Raw genomic sequence first — 26,148 nt, forward strand, 5'->3', positions numbered from 1 at the left:
CATTTTTAAATGTGTGAAATATACAAACATTTATCATATAAATGTGTATTTTGTTAGATACATTTTGCTAAACATACTAGACTATCATTTATACATTTATTTATAAGCAAATAAGGACAATGTTGTGAAAATAAGCCAACCACAATATTTGATAGTATAAACCACTTTGACATGAGGTGGAGTCTATGCAATCCATGTCAACAAAATGCCACATACAACTAATCCTGAAAATATTGGCAACATGTAAATTAGGCATAGATTAGAAGACCTAATGTTGAATCGAATGACGTGAAAAACGTGTAAGCAATCGATGAAACTACAAAGTCTATATTTTCTTTATGTTGTTTGCTAAATGCAAATCAAATATATAGGATTGACTTAGTTGAATTCTAAAATTGATGATTTCAACAATATTCAAGACTCGATCTGTAGTGCTAAGAGTGTTTTTTCACCGAACATTTCTTTCAATGGTGGAGGAGAGATCGAGGGTCAAACGTGATATTAGAGCCATCGATTTTGACAGTTTTGACAAATGGACTGCAGATGAGACATAAAAAGTAAGAAGAAAGGGCGATGTGGTGGAGTTAAAGTGGTAATTTCGATGACTTTTCAATTTTTATTTTTATTTTTATTTTTATATCTACCCGATATCGTTTTGATATTATTCAATTTATCATGCTATTTTAATTTTTGAATATTGTCTATCAAATTAAGGGAAAATCTTAAATTGACTGTGATAGTTCTCCATTATTTACCAAACCCTTATGTATGAAGTGATGAAAATGGTAAATATTGAAACAGGCACTAAATAAAAACGACCCATAGAAATAGAAATAGAAATCAATCATCTGTGCTGAAACACAATCACACCACAATCACCACCGCACCTCCTCCTCCGCCACCGCCGCTCCGACTAGGTCGCATCCTCCGGCGGGGTCAGATTTCAAACTTCCATCAATCATCCCCTCGGCGAATTTTCCACCCGCAGCGATGCCGGCCTCTGTGGCTTCGAATCAATCCAGCAGCCCCGAGGACTTGATCGGGCGGCTGAGCTCAGCGCAGGCGCCGCACGAGGCTAAGCTGAAAGCGCTGAGGGACTTGAAGAACCAGATAATAGGAAATCGCACGAAAAAGCTGGCCTTCCTGAAGCTCGGCGCCGTGCCTTCAATCGTCGCTATTCTCGCCTCTTCTGCTGCCGCCTCCAGCAGCGACTTCCACGACTCGTTTCTGATCCAGTCTGCGGCGGCTATCGGGAGCTTTGCATGCGGATTGGATGCGGGAGTGAAGGCTGTGCTGGATGCTGGGGCTTTTCCCATTCTCTTCAGTCTAATTTCCCATCCAAATCAGAAAGTATAATTATTTACTTGATTGTATTTATATAATAGATTCAAGTGATTTTCTTCAGTTTTTTAATGTGTCTAGAGAGAATGGATCAAAACATGGCCTAAATTTGGAAATTCAGTTAGTTTCTCAATTAGGAGCTAAGGAATCCCTGTGGTTTTTGGTTTTAGTGATTAGGCAAAGCTTTGAGGAAATCAAAAGTTGAGCTATCTGCTCCTTTAGATTAGTATTTACTTTCTTATTCGCTTTAATCTCTGTGAGAATAGCAACGGTATATGTGACCTTTTCTTGCAATGAAAAAGTCAATGCTACGAGGCTACCACATCTACACCGACTCCTCTGAAATACTTGAATCGAAGTTTTGCTCTGTTTTCTTTTATTGAAGTGATAATCATGTATGGTAAATAAGAAACTATGCATGTTAGCCACATCGTATATCTAGTCTCATTCTACTTATTAGTCTTGTTAGTGAAGAGGTATACATGTTTTATTGGCTTAGACTTTGGTAGCCCTAATGTCAACTCAATTTTAATACTATTACCTTCTAGCATACCGTATTCAACTTTTTAACATTTGACTTACTACATCAGAGGCATATTAGCCTCTAGCTTGATTCGGTAATGTGGAGCTGGAGTTATCATATCATGCATACAATTTTAGGAACTGTTATGGTATTGAATGCAATATTATACTTATTTCTGATCAATCATACTATAGGATGAGTGAATGTATAATGTTGCCTACACCATAGAGTTTTTAAAATTTCTAAAGCATCTTCAACCACATGTTATCTTCACCGATATCAATAAATTTGGAGCCTCTGATGCAGGTTGTTGATGCAAGTGCCCGATCACTTAAATTGATCTATCAGTCAAAATTGGCTCCAAATTATGATTTTCTTCAAGAAAAAAATATGGAGTTCCTCCTATCACTACTGAACAGGGAGAATGAGAATGTTACTGGTCTTGCTGCAAGCATTATCACGCATTCATGCCAAACCACTATCGAGCAGCAGGTATTGAGTGAAGCTGGAGTTATAAAAAGGCTTGTTGGTCTTCTTGGGGGTTCTCTAATTCAGCGGGATGCTAGCTTGGAATCTTTGGCTGCTGTCATCAAGAATAATCCAGAAGTTGCGTCAAGGTTCATAGTGCCTGAAAATGGAAGGGAATTAAGTATTGTGATTGAGCTGATGAAGGATAAGTGCCCTCGGACGAGGTTATTAGCCTGTATGTGCCTGATCAACATAAGAAATGCTTCAGTGTCAAGTCTTCAAGACCCAGGAATTAAAAATAAATTGGTGCTGATATTACTTGAGCTTCTTGATGATCCTGGTCAAGTTGGTGATGAGGCTCCCTTTGTGATGTCCAATTTGATTTCTGAAAAAGAAGATCTGCATCAAATAGCCTTTAATGCAAATGTTGTTGAGAAGCTATGTGAAAACTTAAATAAAGGTTCATTCAGGTCCAAACGTTCCGAAGGGATATTTCTAGCACTGTCTGATCTCTGCTCAAAGCTGGAATGCTGCCGCGAAAAGGTCCTTGAATTAAAGGTTGGTAGTTACTCTGAAATTGTCGTTTCTCTCTTCTGGATTGTCCCTGCTATTTGCTGAGCTTTTGATACTATATGTACCTATTCCTTTTCTCTTATTTAACAGATATGTTCATATGAATTTAGCCATGCATGACACAATGAAGTCATATTATTGGTCAGTTAAGAAGTTGAGTAATATTTTGGGCTGATCATTTGGTTGACGTTGGTTACTATTGATAGTTATTCATCCTAAACTAAGTCAATATCTTGGTTCATTTGTTTTGTTAAAGATGACGGGGCATTCTTGGTCCTTACTTGATACTATAATTCTGGAATATGTCTTGATTAGGATGTTTTCCTAATCCCTGCAGATTAGTACTCTAGTTATTAATTTCTTTATTAGTATTTGTTCCATTAAAGAGTACTGTATTACTAGTAGACTGTTAGAGATAGAGTAGAGTTGGTTAAGGAGTCTTTATTTAGTTATTTTATTCAAAGTAGGAGTTTATTATTTATTATTATAAATAGCCCCTCACTGGAGAGCTATGTTTCTTGGAGTATAGAGTTTAGGATGGTAGTTTAGTAGTAGGGCCTCTCTAGGGGATTTATCTTTTGTAATTTATTTTCTGTTCAGTTTCTAAGTCTTGTTTAATAGCAAAGAGGACCTAAAAAATGGCTCAGGTATTCTTTAAAGATCATAGACATGCTTTAGTGCTTCCAGATTGATATTAGTATCTTACTTCAAGTCCTTTTTATATCTTTTGTGACAAAAAACAGAATTTCCTTAGAAGGTTGAGGGTTTTAGCTGACGATTACACTTAACCAAACCAAGGGGAGGAAATATGCTTCTCTGCTAACCAAACCAAGGGGAGGAAATATGTGTCTCTACCCGTTTTGTCCCAATCCATCAACTATAAATTCTGATTGACTTCCTTTGATTTATCATTTTATAGTTAAAATTTGCTGGTTTGATTCATTTGGTGTTTTTTGTTCCTAGTTTATTTACTTTTTCACTCCTTTATGAGCTGTTCATCAGTCTTTTCTTTTATAACATCAAACACTGTTTTGCTCCTTTTCTGCAGTTGTTATGTTGTTTGCTAAAACCCTGCATGATCAAGCCTGCACTTTTCTCTTGTCATTAAGTGATTAAGTTCCAAAGTTTGTAGAAAAGGGTGGTGGCAAGCATATGAAATATAGGGTTCTTGCAATATGGTGGTGGTGGTGGGTGGTTAAGTTCCCCTAATGTTTAGTTTTTTTACTGGCCAACTTTCTCTCTGGATGTTGAAATTCAGATGATACTCGATTCTTGTAAATTGTGGTTGAATTTTATTAGTTAATATATGGCTATTCTGTCATGCAGGTGTTAGCTTCTGTTAGGGAAGCATTGGTTCATGATAGTGCTGAAGTGCGTGCTGCAGCTTGCATTTTCTTGAAGAATGTTGCCCGTTCTATCAAGGTTTGTCATGTGAAACAGATCAATTGTTTTTCCTGAGTCTCTCCTTTGTGTTGGAAATTTGTTAACAAATCACTTTTCAGAGTTTGAGTGCAGGTACCTTTATGAATGAAGAGATTGTGGTTCCTTTAGTTCAACTAATGGGTAGCTCCTTTACTTCTGAGCAGGTATATTTTGTTCTTCTCTTAGTTAAGTTTCCTTGTATGTGTTACAGTTACATCATTTTAAGATGTACTCCCTCCATCTCATTAGTGTTCAGGCATTTCTTTTGGGCAGAGAGATTGATTAATACATTTTCAGTGAGTTAAGTGGAGTAAGAATAAAGTAGGAAAGAGAATAAAGTAGATAAGTAATGAGCTAATAGTATGAGAGAGCATAATCTGGTAAAGAAGTGAAGCAACAACACGTTTCTGTGCAAGCATATCTTGCTATTTTACTCATCTATTATGCAATGTCCCCAGTGCAAATTTTAGAGCATAACAATATGCCAATTGTCAACCAACTTAAGGACCCAGCATATCTTACTCCTCACCTGATATCACTTTTTTGGGGAATATATATATGATGATCATGATATCAGTTTTTCCATTGTTACTAAATATGTGCTGCTCTTTTAGTATTTATTTTGATTCATGCGATGCACACAACTTGATTTATACAAGCTCTGCATGGGTTTGTGCAATCTCAAACCAATATATTAAAAGAGAGAATATATATTCCTTGATTCTGAGTTCTTTTCAGGTTGCTGCTCTGGGGGCTATAAGCAATGTGGTGGTTGATTTCAGTGCAAATAAATCAGTGTTCACACAATGTGGAGGTGTGACACAGCTGGTTCTGCTTTCAAAGTCTGTTGAATCCACTATTAGAACCAATGCTGTATGGGCCTTAAAGAATCTCACATTCCTTGGAAACAACCAATGTAAAGAAGAGATTTTGCTGGAACTATCAACATCCACGTTAACAAGCCTCATCAGTGGTAATTGTCACTCAAAATTACGTAACATGAACCTCTATTGTGTTTGCTATGCTATTTGACCTCCCTACTTATTGTAAATGATAGACCCTGAAGCATCTGTCCAAGAGCAAACTTTGGCGCTTGTTCGTAATCTTGTAGATGGCACTGTAAACTCAATCGATTATGTGTTTGGGGAGGACGCTCTTCTCCTGCATTCTATAGGAAGGCAATTACGGAGCAATGTGAAAGCTGAAGTTCTGGTTCAAGTAAGGACATCCTCCCCTGTTTACACATTATATGATAATTACATTATATGATAATTTAGTAAAAGTTTTATGGAGTCATTTGATACAAATGGTCTCTAATGGTTCGCACCATGTTTTATAGTAAAATACATCCCAAAGTTTTTATCCATTTATTTGATCAAATATGTATGTGTAGTGTTTTGTAAATACATAGTATATACTTTTATGTTAAGTTCTTTAAACTTACAAGTTAATAACATTAATGAGTAGAAATATAAATAAATATGGGATCAGGTTAGGTTTTCATATCTTTTTATGAATAAAAATAAAAAAAATTCAAACTTGGTTTGGTTTGGTTACTAATGAAAGTCGTTTACAATAACTTGTGTAATTTGTAGTGGGTGCTTTAGAAGAAGGAAATATAAGGTATAGCAAATTGAAGACATAATATTATTGTGGGATAAGAAGTTAAAATATGCTTTTCATGATCCTTCGTGTCAAAAGAGTTCTGGTTTCTACCAAGAAGGACAATCTACATATTCTGAATTCGATAATTTTATGTGATACTGATTATTATTTTACAAATTAAGTTATTTTCATGATATATCTCTGTTAATAATTGCTTTTACAATTTACTCTCATGTTGATTTCTATGTTAGCTGTCTTTCGTACTATATACACCATGAGCATAATATTTCCTATCTAGGGTATGTACGTCCTCAGCAATGTGGCTTCTGGGAACGAGCACCACAAAGAAGCCGTAATGAGCGAACTTTTTGGACAGGCAGGCAATAATACAGAGTCGATATTGGTCAGATTTTTGCAGAGTAGTAACAGCCAACTGCGTACCGCTGCTGTTTGGGCTATTGTAAATCTTACTCTTCCAAGCAGTCCAGGTGCATGTGGCAGGGTTACGGAATTCTGGAATGCGGGGATTGTTACTCAACTTAAGAATATGGTGAATGACCCTTGTCTCGATGTCAAGGTGACTACTAAACTATCCTGGCAAAGTAATATTTGAATCCTTGTGTTACCGAAGTTATTTATTTGTTTTCCTGATGCAGCTGCAAGCCAGAACTGCTCTTAAACAGCTGATGACATTCGGGGATGCTTCAACATGAGTGTGTCTTAAATATGCCACTTCCTCGACGAACGCTCTATGAAAACATGTCACTCCCGTGCCATGGATTGGGGTCAATTGAACTTGTGCAGCTCTCTTGATGAGATTTTGGGTTTTGTTTGATCACCACCATGATTCATGCAAGGATTTTTGGTAAATATAGTCGAAGCCACGAGGGTGAAATGTGTACCAATCACATAGCTAATGTATTCGAACTGGAAATTGCACTATCATTCTTTGGACTATGTACATCTTAAATATGGCCGAAGACTCCTTTTATTCTGGACATGAATTTAGAATGTAGATTGATTTGCTACAATTCACAAAACTGAATGGTGAAAATTCTCTGATAACGTCGTGCTCCGGTGATCCAACTCCTCTGTAGCTGTTCGAGCAATGTGGTCGTATTTGAGAAGAACGTGTCGGCGACCTGACAGTCGGATTATCCTTAATTCTAACATCACATCTTAAACTAATGTGAAAGGAGATGTATTTTGTTTTAAACCAATTGCCAACCTTGTATGAAATTTTTTTCATGTTAATTGAAGCATTCATTTTCTTAAAAAAGATCCATCATATTTTATGGGGGTGTCGGTTTTAATGTAAAAGGCTAACAGAATAGAGGAAAAAAGCACTCAATACTAAAAACACCAAAACCAGATCTTATATTCTTATTTACACAAAAAAATCAAATCAGTATACACATGTATAGTATAGAAGAAAACATTGTGTGCCTGATGCTAATGAACCCCTAGCTTAAAACAATAACAACAATAGAGAAACATGGAAAAAAAATTGTGAAGAAAGAAACCGATACATGTAACACTCAGCCAAAAAATTGGGGGGGCGGGAACGTCTGTGTAGTCGTTTTATCTACCCTCGTTAGCTAACTGCAGCGAGCCTTCTCTCAACTTCACGCTAAGACAGTTCAACCTCTCGCGACAAGATGTTTTTCTCCAATCCGTACCAGCCTTCATCATCGTAGCAAATTCTTCATAACTTATCCGCCCGTCCTGTTTATCCACAATCGAAAATATGTTTGTATTCGAAACAAAATAAAGAAAATTTCACAAAGTATAGGTGTTGCTGACCTTATTTGTATCCACATCAAGCATTATAGAAGTGATGACCTCCTTGTTGTTGGCGTCGTCGTTATCGCAGAGAGCTTCCCGGAGCTCTTCAATCTCTATGTATCCACTCTCATTACGGTCGAAATGGTCAAAAGCTTTGCTAATATGTTCATCGTTGACCATCTTTCTCAGATGCACCGTGACAGCAACAAACTCGACATAGCTCAACGTTCCATCTCCTTCGACATCAGCCTAGAAAACAAAAATTTGAACATCAACATTTATAGAGGAGACTCCATAACATATACTACTACTAATCCTTACAGCTTCCATTAGAACATGAACATCAACGTCCGAGATCTGATGGCCAAGTTTGTGCAAACCGGCTCTGAGCTCCTCGACGTTAATTTTGCCCTTTTTCCCCGAGTCCATCATGTCAAATGCCTCCTTCATCCCAGCCTCTTCCTCCTTGGACAAGTTCTCAGCCACAACCTTTAGTGCCCTTTTCTTGAGCTTATTCATCACAGAGAACTGTTTCGGCCGTGCTTTCACAGCTTCACCAACGGACGCAGTTGGTGCCTTCTTCATATGTTGCATCCAAGGATGATCTGCATTAACGATATACACGTTCCATCATCATATAAGCAAGTGGAATAAAATGTAGTATGCGATAGAAGCTCGCATTACCGAGGACTTGTTGAGCTGTAAGGCGTTGAGCGGGATCAGGGTTGAGCATTCTCTTCACAAGCTCTTTGGCACTATTCGAGACTCTAGGCCAAGGATCTCGCTTAAACTCAACAACAGATCGAATGATTGCTTGAGCCACTCCTTGCTCGGACTCTGCGCAAAGATAGATGTGAGAAACTCAAGGCGAAGAAAAGGACGAGAGACGTAGAGCAGAGACAACGAACCTGCCCAAAAGGGAGGAACGCCGCAAAGCAGAATATAAAGGATGACACCGGCACTCCAAATGTCGATTTCTGGCCCATAGTTGCGTTTTAGAACCTCGGGAGCCATGTAGTACGGGCTCCCAACAATTTCGTTGAAACGTTCACCTGAAAATCACATTAGTACATCAGATTTGAACGGAAACCGGTAGCTTGGCATAGGAAAACACTTAAATGAGTGTATACCAGGTTTGAAGAAAACCGACAGCCCAAAGTCGATTGCCTTTATGGGAGATGTCTCGTTCTTATTCGCGAAAAGGAAGTTTTCCGGCTTGAGATCACGATGCATGACTCCTTGTTCGTGGCACGCCTTAAACACAACATAAAAGCAATACGAAATCACAAATTAGCAGAAGAAACGAAAGCAATACATGATTAATATAACACGGTTGCAAATCAACCTGAATAACTTCGATGATGGTCTTCATGACAACGGCTGCTGCCTTCTCGGTATAATGCCCCCGGGCTACAATCCGGTCAAAAAGCTCGCCACCTTCGCAAAGTTCCATCACAATGTGCACCGCGCTATCGTCTTCATAAGTATCCTTCAGGGACACAAGATTAGGGTGCTTAGGCATGTGCTTCATGATCTCGACCTCCCTCCTCACGTCCTCAATATCGACTGCAGTCCTCAGCTTCTTCTTCGAGATTGACTTGCACGCGTACCTCTCCCCGCTCACCACATCCGTGCACAGATAAGTTATGCCAAATTCGCCCTGCCCGAGCTCACGCCCCAGCTTGTATCTCTCCTTGATGTTGTGGCCACCAGGATCCTTCAACACGACGAGCTTTTTCGTCCCCCTGGCCCCACGAGTCACATGGATCGGCTTATTGTTATGTTTCTTCTTCTTCTTCTTCTCCCCGGAGTGTTTAAAAGGAGTCACACAGCAGTTTCCCATGATGCAGAGGAAGATTGCCTCCCTTCACACCACCCTTGAAAAATCACACAACACAACAAGCCTATTCAGATAAAATTACCTAAGGAAAAATGAGACAAATCCAACCTTCACAAATACATAATCTTAGAATTCAGAAAATCATGCAAATCAAATGTTGGATATTTTAGTGTAATTGGATTAACTTGATTGATCAGTATTGTCGTAATGACACATCATATAAGTCTGGAGGTGCGGAGTGCACGCTTATTTGAATTCATTATGAGGCCCTGGCTGGGGTCGAGGTTAGCTTGGAAATTTTTTATTTCCAACGAAGTTGCTGTATAAGAAATTCATCCGAAAATGTAATTTCTGAAAGTCAAAGGACTAATTTGCAATTTCGGAAACCTTTTGAAAACTAGTTATTTTCGGTTATTCCCAAACAGATGCACTGGTTCATCTTCTTCAAAACCTGATCGATTCTTTTGGTTCGAAACCATTCAAAAACATTAACATACAAAGCTCTGATTTCTCTGAATTTTATCCGATCAAACATTTTGGTAGAACCACCGAAATTAATTTGATCTGAAAGTGATATCTTCACGGCTTTCAGATTATCCGTTTTGTTCTATATTCAAATTCTCCCTAACATCAAATATCTTTTTTTTTTCAAAAACATGATAATATATATTCACAAGAATGGATTAATATAGCAATTAATAATGGAAAAGTGGAAAATAAAAGGTGAAACCTTGAAAAATTGTTGATTCTAGGTGGATTCAGCATATGATGACGAAAGGTGATGACGCACGAAGGAGCTCCTGCGCCATGGGATGTGAAAAGAGAAAGAGAGAGTTCAAAAAAAGCTCTTGCACAAGAGACTTTTTGTGAGGATCTCTCTCCTCAATTTCCAACTTCCCTCTTTGGTTCTTGTTTTTATACTTTTTTAGAATGAATATATATGCTTCGTTTTCGCTTGCCGTTCTTGTCTTCTTGCCTTTTTTTAGCATTCTGCCTTTGCAATGTCCAACCAAATTTATGACAACCTTATTTTTTTGCATGAATGGTTTATCACTATTTTGGCCATCAACAATTTTTAGTATTTGTCAACTTTTGATAATATTATTATTCCCCTTTGATGTTACATACTCCTATAGTACTTCAATTAATTGTGATTAGATATTCGATTATTTAATACTCCTTCCGTCCCGCTTTAGGAGTCCCGGTTGAGTCGGGCACATGTTTTAAGAAAGAAGTGTTTGAGTGTGTAATAAATAAATATTGTAGTGGATGTTAGGACCCACTTTTAATTGAGTGTCCAATAAATAAATATTATAGTGGATGTTGGGACCCACTTTTAACACTTTGTAGGCATTTTTTATTAATTTATCTCAACTGGGACTGCTAAAGTGAGATGCCCAAAATTGATCTACCGGGACTCCTAAAGCGGGACGGAGAAAGTAGTACAATTAAGTGTTTATCAAGGTGTTCACCAAGAATGCCAAAATGTTTTATTTTGCTTTAACTATTGAATTTTCACCACATAGAATATTCAATTGAATAAAGTTTGGCAAGTATTTCAATTTTCTAAAACATATGGAATTCGGTTTATTAGCGTAGAGAGGATTTTGTTTTTAATTGCCTTTGGAATCTATAGGTGAAGGTGAAGGCTTAATTTGAAGTTCTATAACATTAAGTCAATGAGAATGTTGATAGCATTATCATCATCCATATGCATTAATTAGCAAAAATCCACTTTAAACAAATCAAAGGAAAAGGCAGAGAACATCATCAAAATTTCTGGTTTGAGAAAAATAATAAAAATTTGGATGCTGATAGAAGTATAAATGGGACCCCAAAAAAAACAGCAGCAAAATTGATGTTGAAAATGAAATATTTTTAGTATAATCTTCTGTACGATGAGGAAGAGTGCCTAATCCTGTGGAGCAGAAGCGGCTTCTTTCAGACACGATCTCATGATCTTCCCCAGCTTCGAACAAGCATCGAGGCACAACTGCATTGCCTGCAAACAATATCACTTAGCCATGATTTTTACTTCTATGATTATTTTGTTGTCTGTAGTAATATCAAGTTTAAGAACTGTAAATCAAGTTTTTCCCATTTACAATGATTATAAACCGTGATTTTGAGGCTATAATAAATGTGCTCGTTTCAGACGTTGTTTTGTGTAGAATTGAAACTGCAGACAAGCACCAGAAATTTGCAGAGCGATGAATCACATTTGGACAACATGTTTCTCAATACCTCATTTATCTTCGTTGTTGACCACTCTCCGGTGACAGTCATCTGCGTGACCTCATTACGTGATGGCATGCAAGTGATCATAAGAGCACCATCTTGATGGACTTCTTCTTCTGATACGGGGTCGATCAGAAGATTCTTCCCAATACATGACTGTGTGCATATAGTAGTATAAATTTTACATTTGTATCTGATAAACATTTGAGATGATTTTATGCTATATAAACTAATATGAAGTGAAGAAAGCCTATAATCACATATATATGAAGGTATCGATCACAACGAATACAAGGAAAGAAAAGGTTTCATACCACAGAGACAGAGGCAACCATGTCATACAACATGATGCCAGCATCTGCAAGAGCAAGACTGGCACAAGACGTGATTACCGGAAGATCACCTGAGACAAACAACATATGGTTCTCGTAAGCATAGCAAGCGTTAGTACGAAAATGTCTTAATAGGGTCTGTCATCTTCATTAACTAACATAATAATGCTTTAAGAGGAAGACAAGATAGTATTATTTTGATCTTCGATCCCGTAGTTCATGAATGAATAACAAAAGAGTTTGCTCAAAGGTAATGCTTACTTCCTCCAGATTCTAATACCAGAGCAAACACATCAACAGTAGTCTTAGGGAAAGATTTCAGTATAATGGCACCCTCCAGAGCTTTGTGAAGCATTGACGAAAGATCCTTAGTTTCCGGAGTCTGGACCAAAAGCAGCGTAAGTTTCAACTACATAGGTTGCTAACGAGGGGGGCAGAGAGGAAGCGGGGAAAGATAGAACATCATCACAAAAAAGAAGATGATTAACCTGACCACGAACGGGAGAAGCAAAAGTTGTATAACTGACATTACAATTCAACCGCCCAGAATTACTGTACATCATAGCTTTCTTACTTTCCCTTGGACCAAAGCTGAATGAGAAAAATAAAAAAATCAACATTTTACCATGCTCCGTTGTAGAAAGACAATATGGAAAGACTAAGACGCCTTATCGAGTAATTTCAAGACACCCCACACCAAAAATACTGACTTATAGGGGGATAATCAAGTAAAACTACCTATGAAACTCTACATCTATCTCAAATGTTTACATCATACCTAACCGATTCAAACTCCAAAGCGAATATCTAAATTCAGAGGACAATAAAGAAGTTTCTTAGAGATATTCTAAATCAGGAAGTTGATAAGAAGAAGAGGTAACAGCTCAATGGTTCTTCCGCGAGGAGATAAACTCTGTACAAAAAATTGACACGAGTGACCTAAAGACAAGAATTTAAATTTTATGCTAAACTTTTCCAGCCTTGAAGTGAAAAAGAAACCTAATAAACGTCAAAGGTCAAACAGATAAATTGATGCACAGACTTGGAATTTGTCACAATGACAATTTTGAAGGGATATTCCAAAACTTTCCCATTTTTAAGAGTAAATATTTTCTCATCCTTCGAACTGGAAATACTAGAAAATGTAAACTGGTAGTCCTGAAAACATGAGATTTCACTCCAATAATTGTTAAAGTGCCATCCATACTATTATTATTAAGCATGTACTTACACAGATACGATGACCTTGGTGTTTCCAAACTCTGCATAAGCAGAACCCGAGGCAGAATTCACCGCCCCGGTCTTCAAAACTGCAAGATTCCAAGCACAGGGATTGCCAATAAGTCATAGCATAAGAGTATCATGTATACTGTATTCCAGAATATTGGAAGCAACTTACAAATGGCATACACAACAAAAGATTTTAAAAGACCACAGAAGCATAAAACAACATTGAAATATGATGAATCGAACCATGATATTGACAGAATCAGTTTTTATCTGCTAAACAGAATCAGATTTTTTTACCAAGAAAGCCAACTAAATGAAGCAAGCAACTCACCACTAAACATGACATAGAACAAACAATCTCAGGTTAAAACTGCTTCTTAAAAGGGGGAAAGAGCTCCTATGCATAAGCCGAATTGCGCAGAAGGAAAGGTGAAATTTGTGCTCAACTTCTCAAATGCAGTTTTGTTTCTACACTTTCCAACAGTCCAGCAAATTATAAGGAAACAAAAAAAAAACATAAACTTGCAGCTGCATTACTTCTTCATACATACATATTTTGCTACTGTGTCAACCTCGAATGAAATAAAACCAAATACAAGGAGAACACAAAGAATAGATCATAACACAATTAATCGACATCAGCAAAAACCAAATATGAAGAACACAATTTCACAGTAACTGAAAACCCTAGCACGTGGACTGCAGATGAATTGAAAAGCAGAATAAACGAGCATTTCGATTTTCAAGAATTGTTACAAACCCCTCAAAAAAGAAGAAGCAGAAATCAAAATCCAATCTTGCAATGGTGGATGAGAATAGATTGGGGAATTGAGAAGGAAAAGAGAGAAGGGGCTAAAGACGTACATGCAGGGCGGCACTGGTGGAGGCCGCGGCCGTCGGGCCGGGCCCATTCAGAGCCGGTTTGAATGGTGGGCCTCTTCCTCCGTTGACCGGTCGACGGCGAATATGTGGGAGCTGCAGCACCTGGTTTGCCGGCCATTGCAGTTTCTCTCTCTGTTGCGTGTCGCCGCCGGTCTTGTTTTTCTTCCCTTAACCTTTTTTTCTTTCTTCACTTACTAATGTCTGAAATTTTTTTTAAATAACTATTTAAATTATTTCATACTATAGTTTAGAATTTTTTTATGGGATATTGGTATCTTATATTTTGAAATTTTCAAAAAGTTGGGTTTTTTCCACAAATTTTAAAATTGACAAATAATATCACGAACTTTATCCCGTGTTTTGAAAGCTTCAAGTTTTTCAATCTGTGAAGATAGTTTTTCTTGAAGCACACCCTCCAAAATTGTTCTTCAATCTATTAAAATAACATGAATTTTTTCATTCATGGGAAAAATAAACCCTGGATAAAGTTTGTGACATTATTTGCCAATTTTAAAGTTTGTGGAAAAAACCTAACTTTTTGAAAGTTTCGTGATATTAGATGTCAATATCTCATTTTGTATTGTTTAATGTAGTAGTAATTGTTTTTATTTTAAAACAAATGTTCTTGAATTCTTGCCATTTTCAAATGGAATGTGCTCACTACTTAGGAGTTAGGTCATATACCATTTATTTTGTTGAACTTAGTTCTCCACCAAAATTTGCAATTAAAATGTGTGTTGAGTCTTTTCATTTAATTTCTAATCTGACTACTAATTTTTAAGCGTAATATAAATCAAAAACCACGTTTTTGAAGTCATCAAATCATCTTTGTGTACATAAAAAAATACCATGAGCTTAAATTAATACTTTAATTAATTATATGGGTACATAAAATTACAATAAATAAGTGGAAAAATAAACTAGAATGACTGTTCCACCCATTCTCTTTCCCTCTTTCAAATGTATCCTATCACATTTTTTACAACTCATAATCAAGAAAAAAAAAAGAATAGAAATGAAAGTCATCATATTTCATAGGTATGAAATCCACCACCATTTCTTCTTTCAGTTTCTTATGTACCTGTGTATGAAATCTTGATAACATGGGACTCAATGTTTGCCAAGCAGAATGACTCCAACCGTGGCTCGGTTAAATCCACCGCCACTTCGTCACCTTGTGGGCCCCGCGAGCTTCGTCTCTTTGAGGTGTGGAACATCAGCTTCTCCACATCGGATGGCAAAGCATATGCTTCCTTCTCACTCTCCGTTAAATCCACCACCACTTCATCGTCTTGTAGGCCCTGCGAGCTTTGTCTCTTTGCGGTGAAGAACATCAGCTTCTCCACGTCGGATGGCAAAGCATCTGCTTCCTTCTCATTCCTGATGATCTCAGAAGTGATTTGTTTGATCTCTTCTGTCGAGGAGGAGGAAGCATCGTGAAGATCTCCATCACTCGTCTCTGGATTCTCACTCCTCACTCCACGCTGAAGAATCAAACACATACATAAGATTCGATAACATGTTCAAGAACAAATTAGGCTTCACTGCATACGTATTGTGATCATCAAGAGCCATGCAGATGGATGGTTACCTGGAATGCACACTGTGGCAGGTTATTCCGTTTTGATCTGTTTGGAGCGATAGTCGAAAGAATCTGGACCACTTCGCTCATGGTTGGTCGAGAATCGGGATCCAGCAGCAGGCACTCCTTTGCTAAGTAGGCCATTACCTGCATCTCTTCATCTTCAAACTTGCCTTGGAGACGCGGGTCTGGCAACTCATGTATCACTCTCTTACTGTCATGCAGACGAGCTGTTGCCTGCAATGCGATTATAATCAGTTTCCATTTTCGATCAAATTCACCTACGAGCAGACAAGCAAATGTCTATCTTGGCTATGAAATAACAAGTCCACTTTCCATACCCATATCACGAGACTTTCTGCCTCTTTGTTCGATGCCTTGTGGATAGGCTTTCGACCAGTGATGATTTCAAGGAGAACTACACCAAAACTGAAAACATCAGACTTCAGAGAAGCTCGTCCAACAATTGCATACTCGGGTGCAAAGTAACCGAAGGTCCCTTCGATTCTAGCTGGAGAACTGGAACAGCTGAGAATGCCATCATTCTGAAGGTGTTTAGCCATGCCAAGATCAGTAATCTGCAGACATAAACATTGAGTTGTCACGCATTTCAAGCTAAAACAGATGCATTAGTGCTTTGCAGTGATGCTTAATTAACTATAGCTTGTAATCATAACTTTTGTATAGTTTTGCAACCGATGAAGGACGTTCATTACCTTGGCTCTCCATCTTTCGTCTAAGAGAATGTTGGTGGATTTGACATCTCTGTGCAGTATTCTAGGCGCAGCAGCATCATGGAGATACTCCAAACCTCGTGCAGCTCCAAGAGCTATTGAAACTCGAGTATTCCAGCCCAAACATTGGCCTAGTTCCCCATCGAGACATTCCCTGAGATTACCATTGGGAATATACTCAAATACCAGTAGCCTCTCAACATTCTTCCCTTGGTGTTCCAAACAGTATCCAAGCAAAGGAACCACATGACAGTGGTGAAGTCTTGCAATTAGTTGTATCTGAGAGCAAAAAGTGGTGTCGTATTCACACCATTTTACTTACTAATTCACTTACAAACAATGGATTAGTTTAGTACCTCAGCCAGGAAAACATGTTCTGCATCCGAGCCACCTTCCGATTTCATTCTCTTGACTGCAACCGTTCTACCGTCTTTGAGATTACCACGGTAGACATGGCTGCATCCTCCAACTCCGACCAATTTAGCATCAGAAAACCTGTTTGTTGCATTTTCCAACTCAGAATATGAGAACTGTATTATCGTTCCATGCAGTGCTTTTGTTCCGCTTCTCAACAGGAATGGATTCTTGGGAATGCATCCTTTAGCCAACATAAAGACAGTAATATTTTTAGAGATATAAAAAATCATTCATGGGACCTAGTACTTCAGTTGTAGTATAATATGGAGTACTACTGAAAAATAAGTAACTAAAAGCAAAAAATTTAGTCCAGAAAAAATATTTCGAACACGGATATTTACCCAGAAAAGGTTTGGCAGAGGAATCTAGATATCCTTTGTATACTGGCATAGGAGAAGAGCCATGGCTTATCAAGTTTACAGCACTGTTACAACTTGTTAGTCTATCTGATGAAGATGAATCCCATTGAACTGGATGTTTGTCCTTTCTATAGACATGCCATAACATTAGAGCAGCCAATCCAACTGCCGCCAGGACAAGACAGACCAACAGAACTATGAAAACAACTCTGACTGGAAACCGTTTCTTTGAAGGCTCTAACTCGGATAAGGTCCCTGTAAAGACAATATGCTGGAGTATGTAAGCATGTGAAAGCACGACTTATAATGAAGATGGTTCATCGTCAAAAATGAAGAGTGCTAAAACAAGTCGCTACTGATCATATCATCAAGCTTCGAACATTACCAGCATTACAATTACACGCCGTAAAACAGCTGCTTCCATTTTTTTCACCTACTAACCTAGGTAACCCACCAGCATTGCAAATGCAAGTCCATCTATTTTCATCTGATCCTCTAGCAGCTGCATGTTAAGAAAGAAGCAGGTCAAGGGTTTAGACAGCAATTATCCAGACTGAATGTGATGTGCCTTGAATATGCATCTGTATCTAAATCAAACATTTGGTCCTTAGTTTTCGGGTTATACAACTAACTATATTCTCCAATAAAACTTGAAAATATCAACCAATGAGTGAACTATTTTTATCATTACTTCTGTATATAATACTATATCGTAGTATGTGCGACTCTCTTTGTCATGCATAAGGAACCATCAGAATGAGATATAGATAGATATTCATATCTAAAAACTAACAGCCTAGCCAATAATGGAAGAACGTAGATATAATGATAAACTGTATACCAGGGATACAATCACATGAAGAAGAGCAGTTTTCCAGGACAAAGGCCAAGATTTGTTCCCGTGCAATAGAACACGTGCATGTCCACTTGTTTGTGTCGGAATTTGTTGCCGGCCCATCTAGACAGCGTCAAAGACAGTCAGTTTGCTGCCATATACTCCTACTAAGGCACTTTAATAATGCTATACGAATCAAGAAAACTGGAAGCCATGTTATACTCCTATATTCTAGTTAATGCTGCACATATGTACAATCAAATTAATGAGTCTGCCTCGCAGCCTGGGTATAAATAAACAGTAATTTCGATATGGGCTAGTACATGTGTGTATTACTCACCAGAAAGACTCTGCTGAAACCAGAGCAAGATAATGAAACAAAGAAGTGAAATTTCCACCCGACGCCCCATGTATTCAGCACCAATAACAAAACTGAAAATTGCAGTATAAATGATAAAAATCAACAAGATATTACCAAATTCAGGATGTAGATTTCCAATTAACTGTGTTTTAGGTAAACAAATTTACTTGCACGGGTAAATAATGAGTCACTAGGAGAGTAACACGAAGCGGGAGATAAGTCAAAAAACCATGAAGGACAATGAATATTTCTAGCAGTAAATAAATACGTGTATTGTTTCATTCTAATTTAAAAATTGAAAAAAAAGCTTACTTGCATTTTGTTATCTCTCATCCAGAGGTAGATTATGCTTGATATACATCCATTAGCTCATCTCTTTAAGCCACAAGAACTTGTTTTTTCTGAACAATAAAGCATACACCATCCGCCAGGAAACATTTGTCATAACAACGTATACGGATACACTAATTGAGCAAGTTAATAACTGTCTAAGATAAACATTCTACAAATAAAACTCCAAAGTAAATATGTTATACAACACTGTGAATTAAAATTCAGTGACTCAGTTTTGTGTCAGTTTATTGAGAAGAGGTGATAAAGATCGTGAAAATGATCTATATTGATTGACTCGAAATGAAAAGAAAGCTGAAGCCAGGAAATCAGTGGAGACATTACAATCACATTTACTCTTATACTACGATGTTACTGTTAATCAAGCGTTCCAGTGTCATAATCGAAAGGTATTTAAAAGCAAAAGAAGGGCCATCCTTATTCCTTACCACTTAATATTTCGGTCGACTTCATGATAAGATGAGGTGAAAGCCAAGGGCAGACCTGCAAAGTATGTTTTCCAAGATTGTTCATATGCAGAAAGAAATCTCAACTAACAACTAAATAAAGTGAGAATATAGAAGAAAAGGATGGATTTGGCCAGAAGAAAGTCACAGTACAATACTGCATAAGATATAATATGGTCCATCAATCAAACTCGGGGAGAGCAACCACTTCTCTAACTGACAGAGACCCCTCAGCAATCATATTGAACACAGTTAGGGGGGGAAATAATACAGTGTATTAATTAACATCAGCAAAAACACTAATGTTTAGATAAGGTAATAATGGGTTCTGTGTAAAGAAAGAATAAATCAGACCTCCATGATTGAAAAAAGAATCCAATGAATTTACATCGTATTAATGGTCCAACGGTTAGGAATGACTTTGCTTCCAAGACATGTTTAGAAAGGTTGAGAGTCCACTAGTTACAGTACACATATATTAGGCTTAAATGTTTTGAATGATGGTGTGTTGAAAGAGACATGTATTGCTACCTCTTTTGTCGGTAGAATTAGAAATATGGAACAATAGACCATATATATTCAGTAAAATGCTGAAAATTATGATTTGATAATTCTAAACTATGCACATCGAAGAGTACTTTTCTGTCCAGACTGTGAAATCGAATTCAAAGTAAAGATTTTTAAGTCAGATTTAAGAGCAAAATTGATTAGATTAGTGGATAACATTGTAAACAAGCATACCTTTTGCAACGGAAGTTTGACCAGGAAATTGATAGTAGCAGAAATGTACAACTCTCTAAAGCAGCTGCGGAAAAACGCAGGAATGCAGCACAAACCTCAATTCTGCTTATAAAAATATGATCTTTCGCGTTGAGATGAGAACTCTGCAGCTCCAATCGAATGAAATTGAGAGTTGAAGCTAATTCTAGAGAGAGAGAGAGAGAGTTGTAACGGTGAAGAGGTTACAGTGCAGAAAGCCCAGTCCAGGATGAAGCGATGAACAAAAAAAAAAAAAAACTCATTACTGCCACGTGGCGTTTTGGATTTCCTGAAATTTTCAAATGCTCGAAGCGCACTCACCGCTCGGATTTTGAATTCAAGGAGCGGGGTGAATGAATCCAATCGGACGGTCCTGATCGACTGGATCTGTTGAGAGTGCACACAACATGACACGTGTCGGTCTGCCATTTGATAAAGGTTAGAAAAAAAAATTCCTACGATGGATTCCCCTTTTGTCTATGATATTGGGGATTTCCTAGCAGTGATACTGTTTGTCTGTTTCCATATTTGGAATTTCATTTATTACTATTTATTTAAATTTTCATTAGCAATGCGATTTATTTTCTTAATACTAGTAGCTAGATCTTTTGCCCCTTTTCAGGATATGAAATATTTTGCATTTACTTTTTATTTTCACAGTTCTGTATCCAATTAAAGTATCCACTTTTGTCTAAGACCACTAAACAATATTTTATGATTAACATTTTTTATTTATTAGTAATTTTTAAACGTTTAGTAGCTGGATATCAAAAATTGTCAATTAAAAAGATTCAAATTATTGGGAATTTTTTATTTTAGTCAATTCCTACTTTGGGTTTTGTTTCTTCTTTTTTTTCTGAAGTTATTTATAATAAGTTTGACCAACTTAATTACATAATTTATATTCTTGTTACGTAAGGAAAAGTACATTATTAGCTTATAAATAATATGCTACAAAACTTGAACATATAACTTCATTTTTGACAACTGTGATATTTTGGTCAATCCATTTAAAGTCAGGAGTACTAATAATTTAGTTAGATTTTAGTTTTGAATAATTTGATCAAGAATTAAAACAGAGGCGTTTTCTTTTGTTTTTGTTTGTTAAGTAGTTTACCTAACATGGATAAATTATTGTACTTAAGGTTGATTAGTTTGTGATACGTCAAAAAAAACTTAATACTACTAAAATAAGTTAATGTTACCCAAGCTTACAAATTGACCAAGTATTGGCTAAATTTTTAACTTCAAAAAGATTTGCCATGCAAAGACTCTTAAAACGAACAATATCGTACTAATCCGAACCCGAACATTACTAAATAGATGCCAGAAAAAACTCCCCCAAAATCACATTGCATGTACATTTGAAGTGAATATACCTCAATCCCAACAACAAACAAACCATTCACAATCCTTTATCCCTTTGTCCTTATTACAAGCCCCCAGCCCAAAATTTTTAACCCAGCAGAGATATCAGAATGTAAAAATGAATTAACAAATCTAAGAAGACATGAAGTTACGAGACAGTCTTAGGCTTAGCATACCAAAAAAAGAATAAATGACATCAGCTGGGATGCTGCTGCCTTGCAGGGAAAGATCTGGTTGGCCTGATTGTCGGCCGAGGCGATGGGTTACCTAGGATCATGGTCTGGGACAAGTTCACCATGTCCACCATAGATGGTGTCTGGTATGCGTGCACGACACTCCAGCTGTCTGTGGAGTCGCCTCTCGCAGTTGCCCTCTGCCAAGAATGCGAGCTCAGTCCTGACAGAACGTAGGCTCTCCCGGACGTTTCGTACGTCTGTCTGTTCGACATCCTTTCTTGCATTTCCCTCAACTCGGCATCCAGTGCAATGCATAATCTGTCACCGGCTCTTGCTGATGCGGACTCTGAGAGCTGTTTACGGCAGTTTTCTAGGATGGCGACGGCTGAAGCTAGATCACCTTCCTCTGCTGCGGATCTAGCTTCTGCCATGGCTTCAGCGGATTGGAGCCTGTTTCGCTGCTTGTCCACTTCAATTGACACCACCACTGATCCGGCTACAACGGGCCGTTGGATGGTGACCTCATTTGCAGAATCTAGTGTGACTAGATTCTTAGAGATGGGATGCTTGTACACGCATTTCACTTTGATGAGTGGCATCTCATCGCTGCTGGATTGAGTGGCTGGGATATCAGTTGTCACTAGAAAATCCCTTTCTTCTTCAGCATACAGATCTCCAACCTCAATCGTGCCTTTTCTTTTGTGAGACGCCAGAATGTTCTTGTAGCTTCCGGATTTTATACTGGTGAGTTGCAGCATTGGATCAACGCACTCGATTTCCACTCTTAATTCTTGTACAACGACGCTTAGGAGGCCCCCGATGCACTGTGCAAAGGCGTCCTGAATCACGTCCTCCACCTCTATAAAAGAAAATGTTCCACCAGAAGTTTCAGAGATGGAATGCATCGAAACTGCATCATGATCTGAGCCGAATCCGAATGCATGCACAGGAATATGAAGACCAGAGGCATTATTTCTGTGCATGGAGGCTGGGAGTAACGACTGCTGATCAGAGCGGGCGTTGCCACCAGTAGGAGAGGTGGTGGTGTACGTGTCTTGGCCATCGGATAACAGTATGATGCTGCTGACCGGATTTTTACTCTTACGCTCACTCATCACCTTGGCGCCCTTCCTGAGGCCATCAGCAATGTTCGTCCCTCCATTTGAGCTTAGGGAGTTGACTGCTTGCAGTGCTTCGTGCTTTCCAGTGTGATTCATTCTACGGAGAGGAAAGAGACGACGTGCTGTTGAGGAGAAGGCGATCACAGATAGCCTATCCGAAGGACCTAAGTTTTGGATAACGAACCCCATTGCTCGTTTAAGCAGAGCGAGCTTGGTGCCAGCCATGCTGCCACTGACATCAAGCATTGTGACAAGATCAACAGGAGCTCGAGAACCTGCTCTATCAGTCTCAGAATGTTGCATTGTCGTAGCAGTAGGCGCTTTCAGATGAATTAGGACAGAAAAATCGTCATATGATTTTGATTTTACAACAGCAGAAACTTCTGGATACGTTTTAACTTCAACTGCTCCAGTAAAGCGGTTGTCATCAGTGTGCTTACTGAATGTCCTATTGGTGGTGCCACGGGGAAAGTCACCACAAATTTCATCATCATCATCAAAGACATCAGGTTCCACAGCATGAAACATAGAAGAAACGTTCCGATTGTTATCCATTCGTGGAGAAGGGATCCGTCTCACTAACCGCGTCAAAGACTCATCCTGAGGCCAGGGCACATTGTTTATCCTATCTCCCACATGGGATTTATCAGGACTCTGGAAGGGTACCTCCTTCCATTTTGCACGGCAAACGGGACAACTTTGTCTTCCATGCTTCACATTGGATGCGATACAATGAAAATGAAACGAGTGCGAGCACTCTGCAGTGAAAATTGCATGGCCATGACCAGGTTTCATGGTTCCCAAGCATATTGCACAAATCTTCTGGAAAAATGAAGAGAAGAAAGAATTAAAATCAAATGATCAGATTACAGATGCTGGTAGAGAGTTTGTACCATAAGCACACTGCACAAATACTAATAAATCTGACAAAGAACTAATCATGCAAATCATATAGATGCATTTGAGGCCAAGCATATTAGAAGCATCTTCAAATACAGAGCTGCCAGACACCAAAGTGGTTGGTGTTGATTTGAAGTTGCTCTCTTTCACAATTAAACAATTTCAAGACAATTAGCAGAGCAGCTTGCCATAGTACTTAACACCACATCAAGAACAGAATAAATTAAACATAAAAAAATAATCTTCCCTGTCACACATCTATGCAATGGAACAAAGTTGCAAATATTTCCAAATCATGAGTTTCACATACTTCAATCGTATAACTTCCATAGATTCAAAGATCTCATTAAGGCCAAAAAGAAAATAAACCCTATAAAGTGAAGAGCATAATATTCCAATTCATTAATTAAAAATAGAAAAAAATTTAATTACAACCATTGAAGTTTTCGTCCAGTAAACATGATCATATGTTACAAGCAAGATGCATATTAAGATTCTTAGATATATCAGATCTTTATGAAAAAGAAAAAGAAATAAATCAGTTTACGCGGTTATAAAATGGTAAAAGAGATTACCACCCAATCAATAAAGTCAATCATGGATATCCAAAATAGAGCAATGTAGCAAATAGAGGTAAAGTGGACTTAACAAAACCCAAAGCCATTAACTTTTAGACTATAATAAAGGTGATAAGCAGGCTCCCAGAAATACTAATGAACTATGAAGCTTTTGAGGCATTAAAAAATTGTAAGGAATGATCCAAAGAAAAACATGTATCAAAAGAAGTAAAAATCATTAGGCACAATAAGATTTGTCATTCACTTTACAACCCTTTGGCCTTACTTTGATGGAGTTTTGTTGCATGAAAGCTCTCAATCAATGGTCAAGGTGAAGATTTGTATTTTATAAAAAGGGGTGAGAAATGGGCAAATGTATATTTGTCATGTGCGTATGTAACAGTTATGTTGCTGACCAAGAAAAGCACTTTCTTTTTCTTCTGTGAGAGAATGGCAGAATGAAAGGAAAGACTTCACTGTTGCTGCCCTTTTTGGCTTTTTACAATAAGGCCAGAATCAGCTGATTATGGACCTCAAAAAGCACACGGGATCATTTGTCACAGAGTATTTCACCAAACGATATTAATTACTACTACTCCATAACGAAGTATATTCACGGGACATGTATTGACAAAATAATACTATCAAAGAAAATAGCACATCATTTGAAAATGTATTGAAATAGTAGTTATAAAAAGGAAATAGATGAAATATAAGGGGACCTCCACCCACTTTATCTGCATCTGACTATACAGAAATTGAAAACTACACTACAACAAAGGCCTATTTTTTTTTCTGACAGTTGATATGCATAAATTAGGCAGATTTATTAAGCTACATTATCATTATCAAATCCTATTGCTGTGCCCCACGTGATAGGTACACCCTTTAAACAAATTCAGCAACGACCCCATCACAATAAATCCACTACAATTTGTTCTGTGTTTTTGAAGAAAACTTCCTTGAGATAAGGAAAAAGGATTGTTGGAGAGTGAAACGAATATTATACTAAATGTAAAGTTGAATCTATTCACGGAAATCCCATTGCAATAATCATTCAAAATCCATGAAAAGTAAAATCCTCCAAAATTAAGCCAAATAATTAGTACTCCAGTAACAAACAAAACTTAATCATTTCCAGTAGAAAATTTAGCAAACATAAGAACAAATTCCAGATCCAAACAACATTCATCAGAAACCGACGAAAACAGTCAATGGATACGATACTCATGCACGGAAAAAAAAAACAAAAAAATCCACTTCACCTTTGAAGATTTGGAGGATTGCTTGGGCAAGCGGAGTCCAGAAGAAGACGGCGTAGGCGTAGTAGGCATTTGCACTCGGTGATCCGCCGGAGACAGTGATTCGGCGCCGGAAGGCCTCGGCGGCGGCAGCGGCTGAGACTCCTCAACCGTTCTCGGAACGTAGAGGCACGAATTCAACTTCAACCCTAGCGCAATCCTGGCTTTCATCCATTTGCTGCCGCCCATTTTCCCCCAACCGCCTCAAAATCGACAATTGAACATAAATTGAAACCGAATTTCGAGGATATCAAACGAGCATGCAGAAATTGATCCTGTTCATTGCGAAATAGGCAGCGAATTGTGCAGAAAAGAGATCGCCATGGGTGGAATTTTGTGCGCGCTTTGCTTTGTTTTCCTCTCCGGTTTTTGGGATGGGCTTTGAACACGATAACCAATGGCTTTACGTTTCGACAAATCTATATTTATATATATATAGTGATGCGTGCTTAACTGTATTTATTGAAGGAGGTGGGAGAGGGGCAAAATTGGAAACTTCTGCCATTTTATTATTCGTTGGGATTTGAAGAATTTGGCTTCAAATTTTGGGCCTTTTTGGAATGCTTGCAATCTTTTCAGATTTATAATATCAAAAACGTAAAATTCTTTAATTGGGGAAATATGGCCAAAATTTAAATATCT

The 26,148-nt window shown here is 37.8% G+C and overlaps 5 protein-coding genes across 10 annotated transcripts; 1 reads left to right on the forward strand and 4 right to left on the reverse strand.

The window, feature by feature from the left end:
* The first annotated feature begins 833 nt into the window (after nucleotides 1-833).
* Nucleotides 834-6,947, forward strand: LOC125222602 (armadillo repeat-containing protein 8). The gene is made up of 8 exons (XM_048125305.1): nucleotides 834-1,350; nucleotides 2,171-2,890; nucleotides 4,232-4,327; nucleotides 4,408-4,491; nucleotides 5,066-5,300; nucleotides 5,385-5,545; nucleotides 6,231-6,509; nucleotides 6,589-6,947. The coding sequence occupies exons 1-8, from the start codon at nucleotides 991-993 to the stop codon at nucleotides 6,643-6,645; spliced, it is 1,992 nt and encodes a 663-aa protein (XP_047981262.1). The 5' UTR covers nucleotides 834-990; the 3' UTR covers nucleotides 6,646-6,947.
* Nucleotides 6,948-7,301: 354 nt separating this feature from the next.
* LOC125221970 (calcium-dependent protein kinase 8-like) lies at nucleotides 7,302-10,430 on the reverse strand. Its single transcript, XM_048124331.1, has 8 exons — nucleotides 10,288-10,430; nucleotides 9,063-9,594; nucleotides 8,848-8,971; nucleotides 8,626-8,769; nucleotides 8,402-8,554; nucleotides 8,039-8,322; nucleotides 7,736-7,966; nucleotides 7,302-7,657 (listed from the first exon to the last, which is right to left on the reverse strand). Exons 2-8 carry the CDS (start codon nucleotides 9,558-9,560, stop codon nucleotides 7,514-7,516), a joined length of 1,578 nt encoding a protein of 525 aa, XP_047980288.1. The 5' UTR covers nucleotides 9,561-9,594; nucleotides 10,288-10,430; the 3' UTR covers nucleotides 7,302-7,513.
* An 894-nt stretch (nucleotides 10,431-11,324) lies between these two features.
* On the reverse strand, nucleotides 11,325-14,430 carry LOC125221971 (exosome complex component RRP41-like). Its single transcript, XM_048124332.1, has 7 exons — nucleotides 14,222-14,430; nucleotides 13,359-13,437; nucleotides 12,616-12,718; nucleotides 12,389-12,509; nucleotides 12,110-12,198; nucleotides 11,802-11,951; nucleotides 11,325-11,559 (listed from the first exon to the last, which is right to left on the reverse strand). The coding sequence occupies exons 1-7, from the start codon at nucleotides 14,355-14,357 to the stop codon at nucleotides 11,470-11,472; spliced, it is 768 nt and encodes a 255-aa protein (XP_047980289.1). The 5' UTR covers nucleotides 14,358-14,430; the 3' UTR covers nucleotides 11,325-11,469.
* A 598-nt stretch (nucleotides 14,431-15,028) lies between these two features.
* LOC125221968 (receptor-like serine/threonine-protein kinase NCRK) lies at nucleotides 15,029-20,282 on the reverse strand. Of its 5 annotated transcripts, none has more exons than XM_048124326.1 (12): nucleotides 20,066-20,282; nucleotides 19,307-19,361; nucleotides 18,844-18,928; nucleotides 18,507-18,598; nucleotides 18,173-18,289; nucleotides 17,717-17,833; nucleotides 17,314-17,586; nucleotides 16,912-17,153; nucleotides 16,538-16,834; nucleotides 16,163-16,399; nucleotides 15,831-16,058; nucleotides 15,029-15,723 (listed from the first exon to the last, which is right to left on the reverse strand). In XM_048124326.1, the coding sequence occupies exons 3-12, from the start codon at nucleotides 18,858-18,860 to the stop codon at nucleotides 15,313-15,315; spliced, it is 2,031 nt and encodes a 676-aa protein (XP_047980283.1). In that variant the 5' UTR covers nucleotides 18,861-18,928; nucleotides 19,307-19,361; nucleotides 20,066-20,282; the 3' UTR covers nucleotides 15,029-15,312. The 5 variants fall into 5 exon arrangements, with proteins under 5 accessions (XP_047980283.1, XP_047980286.1, XP_047980284.1 ...); XM_048124329.1 differs by having other exon boundaries at nucleotides 18,840-18,928; XM_048124327.1 differs by lacking the exon at nucleotides 20,066-20,282 and adding an exon at nucleotides 19,483-19,566.
* Nucleotides 20,283-21,407: 1,125 nt separating this feature from the next.
* On the reverse strand, nucleotides 21,408-25,908 carry LOC125222371 (E3 ubiquitin-protein ligase WAV3). 2 transcript variants are annotated; one of them, XM_048124927.1, is made up of 2 exons: nucleotides 25,471-25,908; nucleotides 21,408-23,567 (listed from the first exon to the last, which is right to left on the reverse strand). In XM_048124927.1, exons 1-2 carry the CDS (start codon nucleotides 25,693-25,695, stop codon nucleotides 21,648-21,650), a joined length of 2,145 nt encoding a protein of 714 aa, XP_047980884.1. In that variant the 5' UTR covers nucleotides 25,696-25,908; the 3' UTR covers nucleotides 21,408-21,647. The 2 variants fall into 2 exon arrangements, with proteins under 2 accessions (XP_047980884.1, XP_047980883.1); XM_048124926.1 differs by having other exon boundaries at nucleotides 21,408-23,570.
* Between the last annotated feature and the right edge of the window lie 240 nt (nucleotides 25,909-26,148).

The sequence above is a fragment of the Salvia hispanica genome, chromosome 4, assembly GCF_023119035.1.
Source record: "Salvia hispanica cultivar TCC Black 2014 chromosome 4, UniMelb_Shisp_WGS_1.0, whole genome shotgun sequence".
Classification (NCBI taxonomy): Eukaryota; Viridiplantae; Streptophyta; class Magnoliopsida; order Lamiales; family Lamiaceae; genus Salvia; species Salvia hispanica.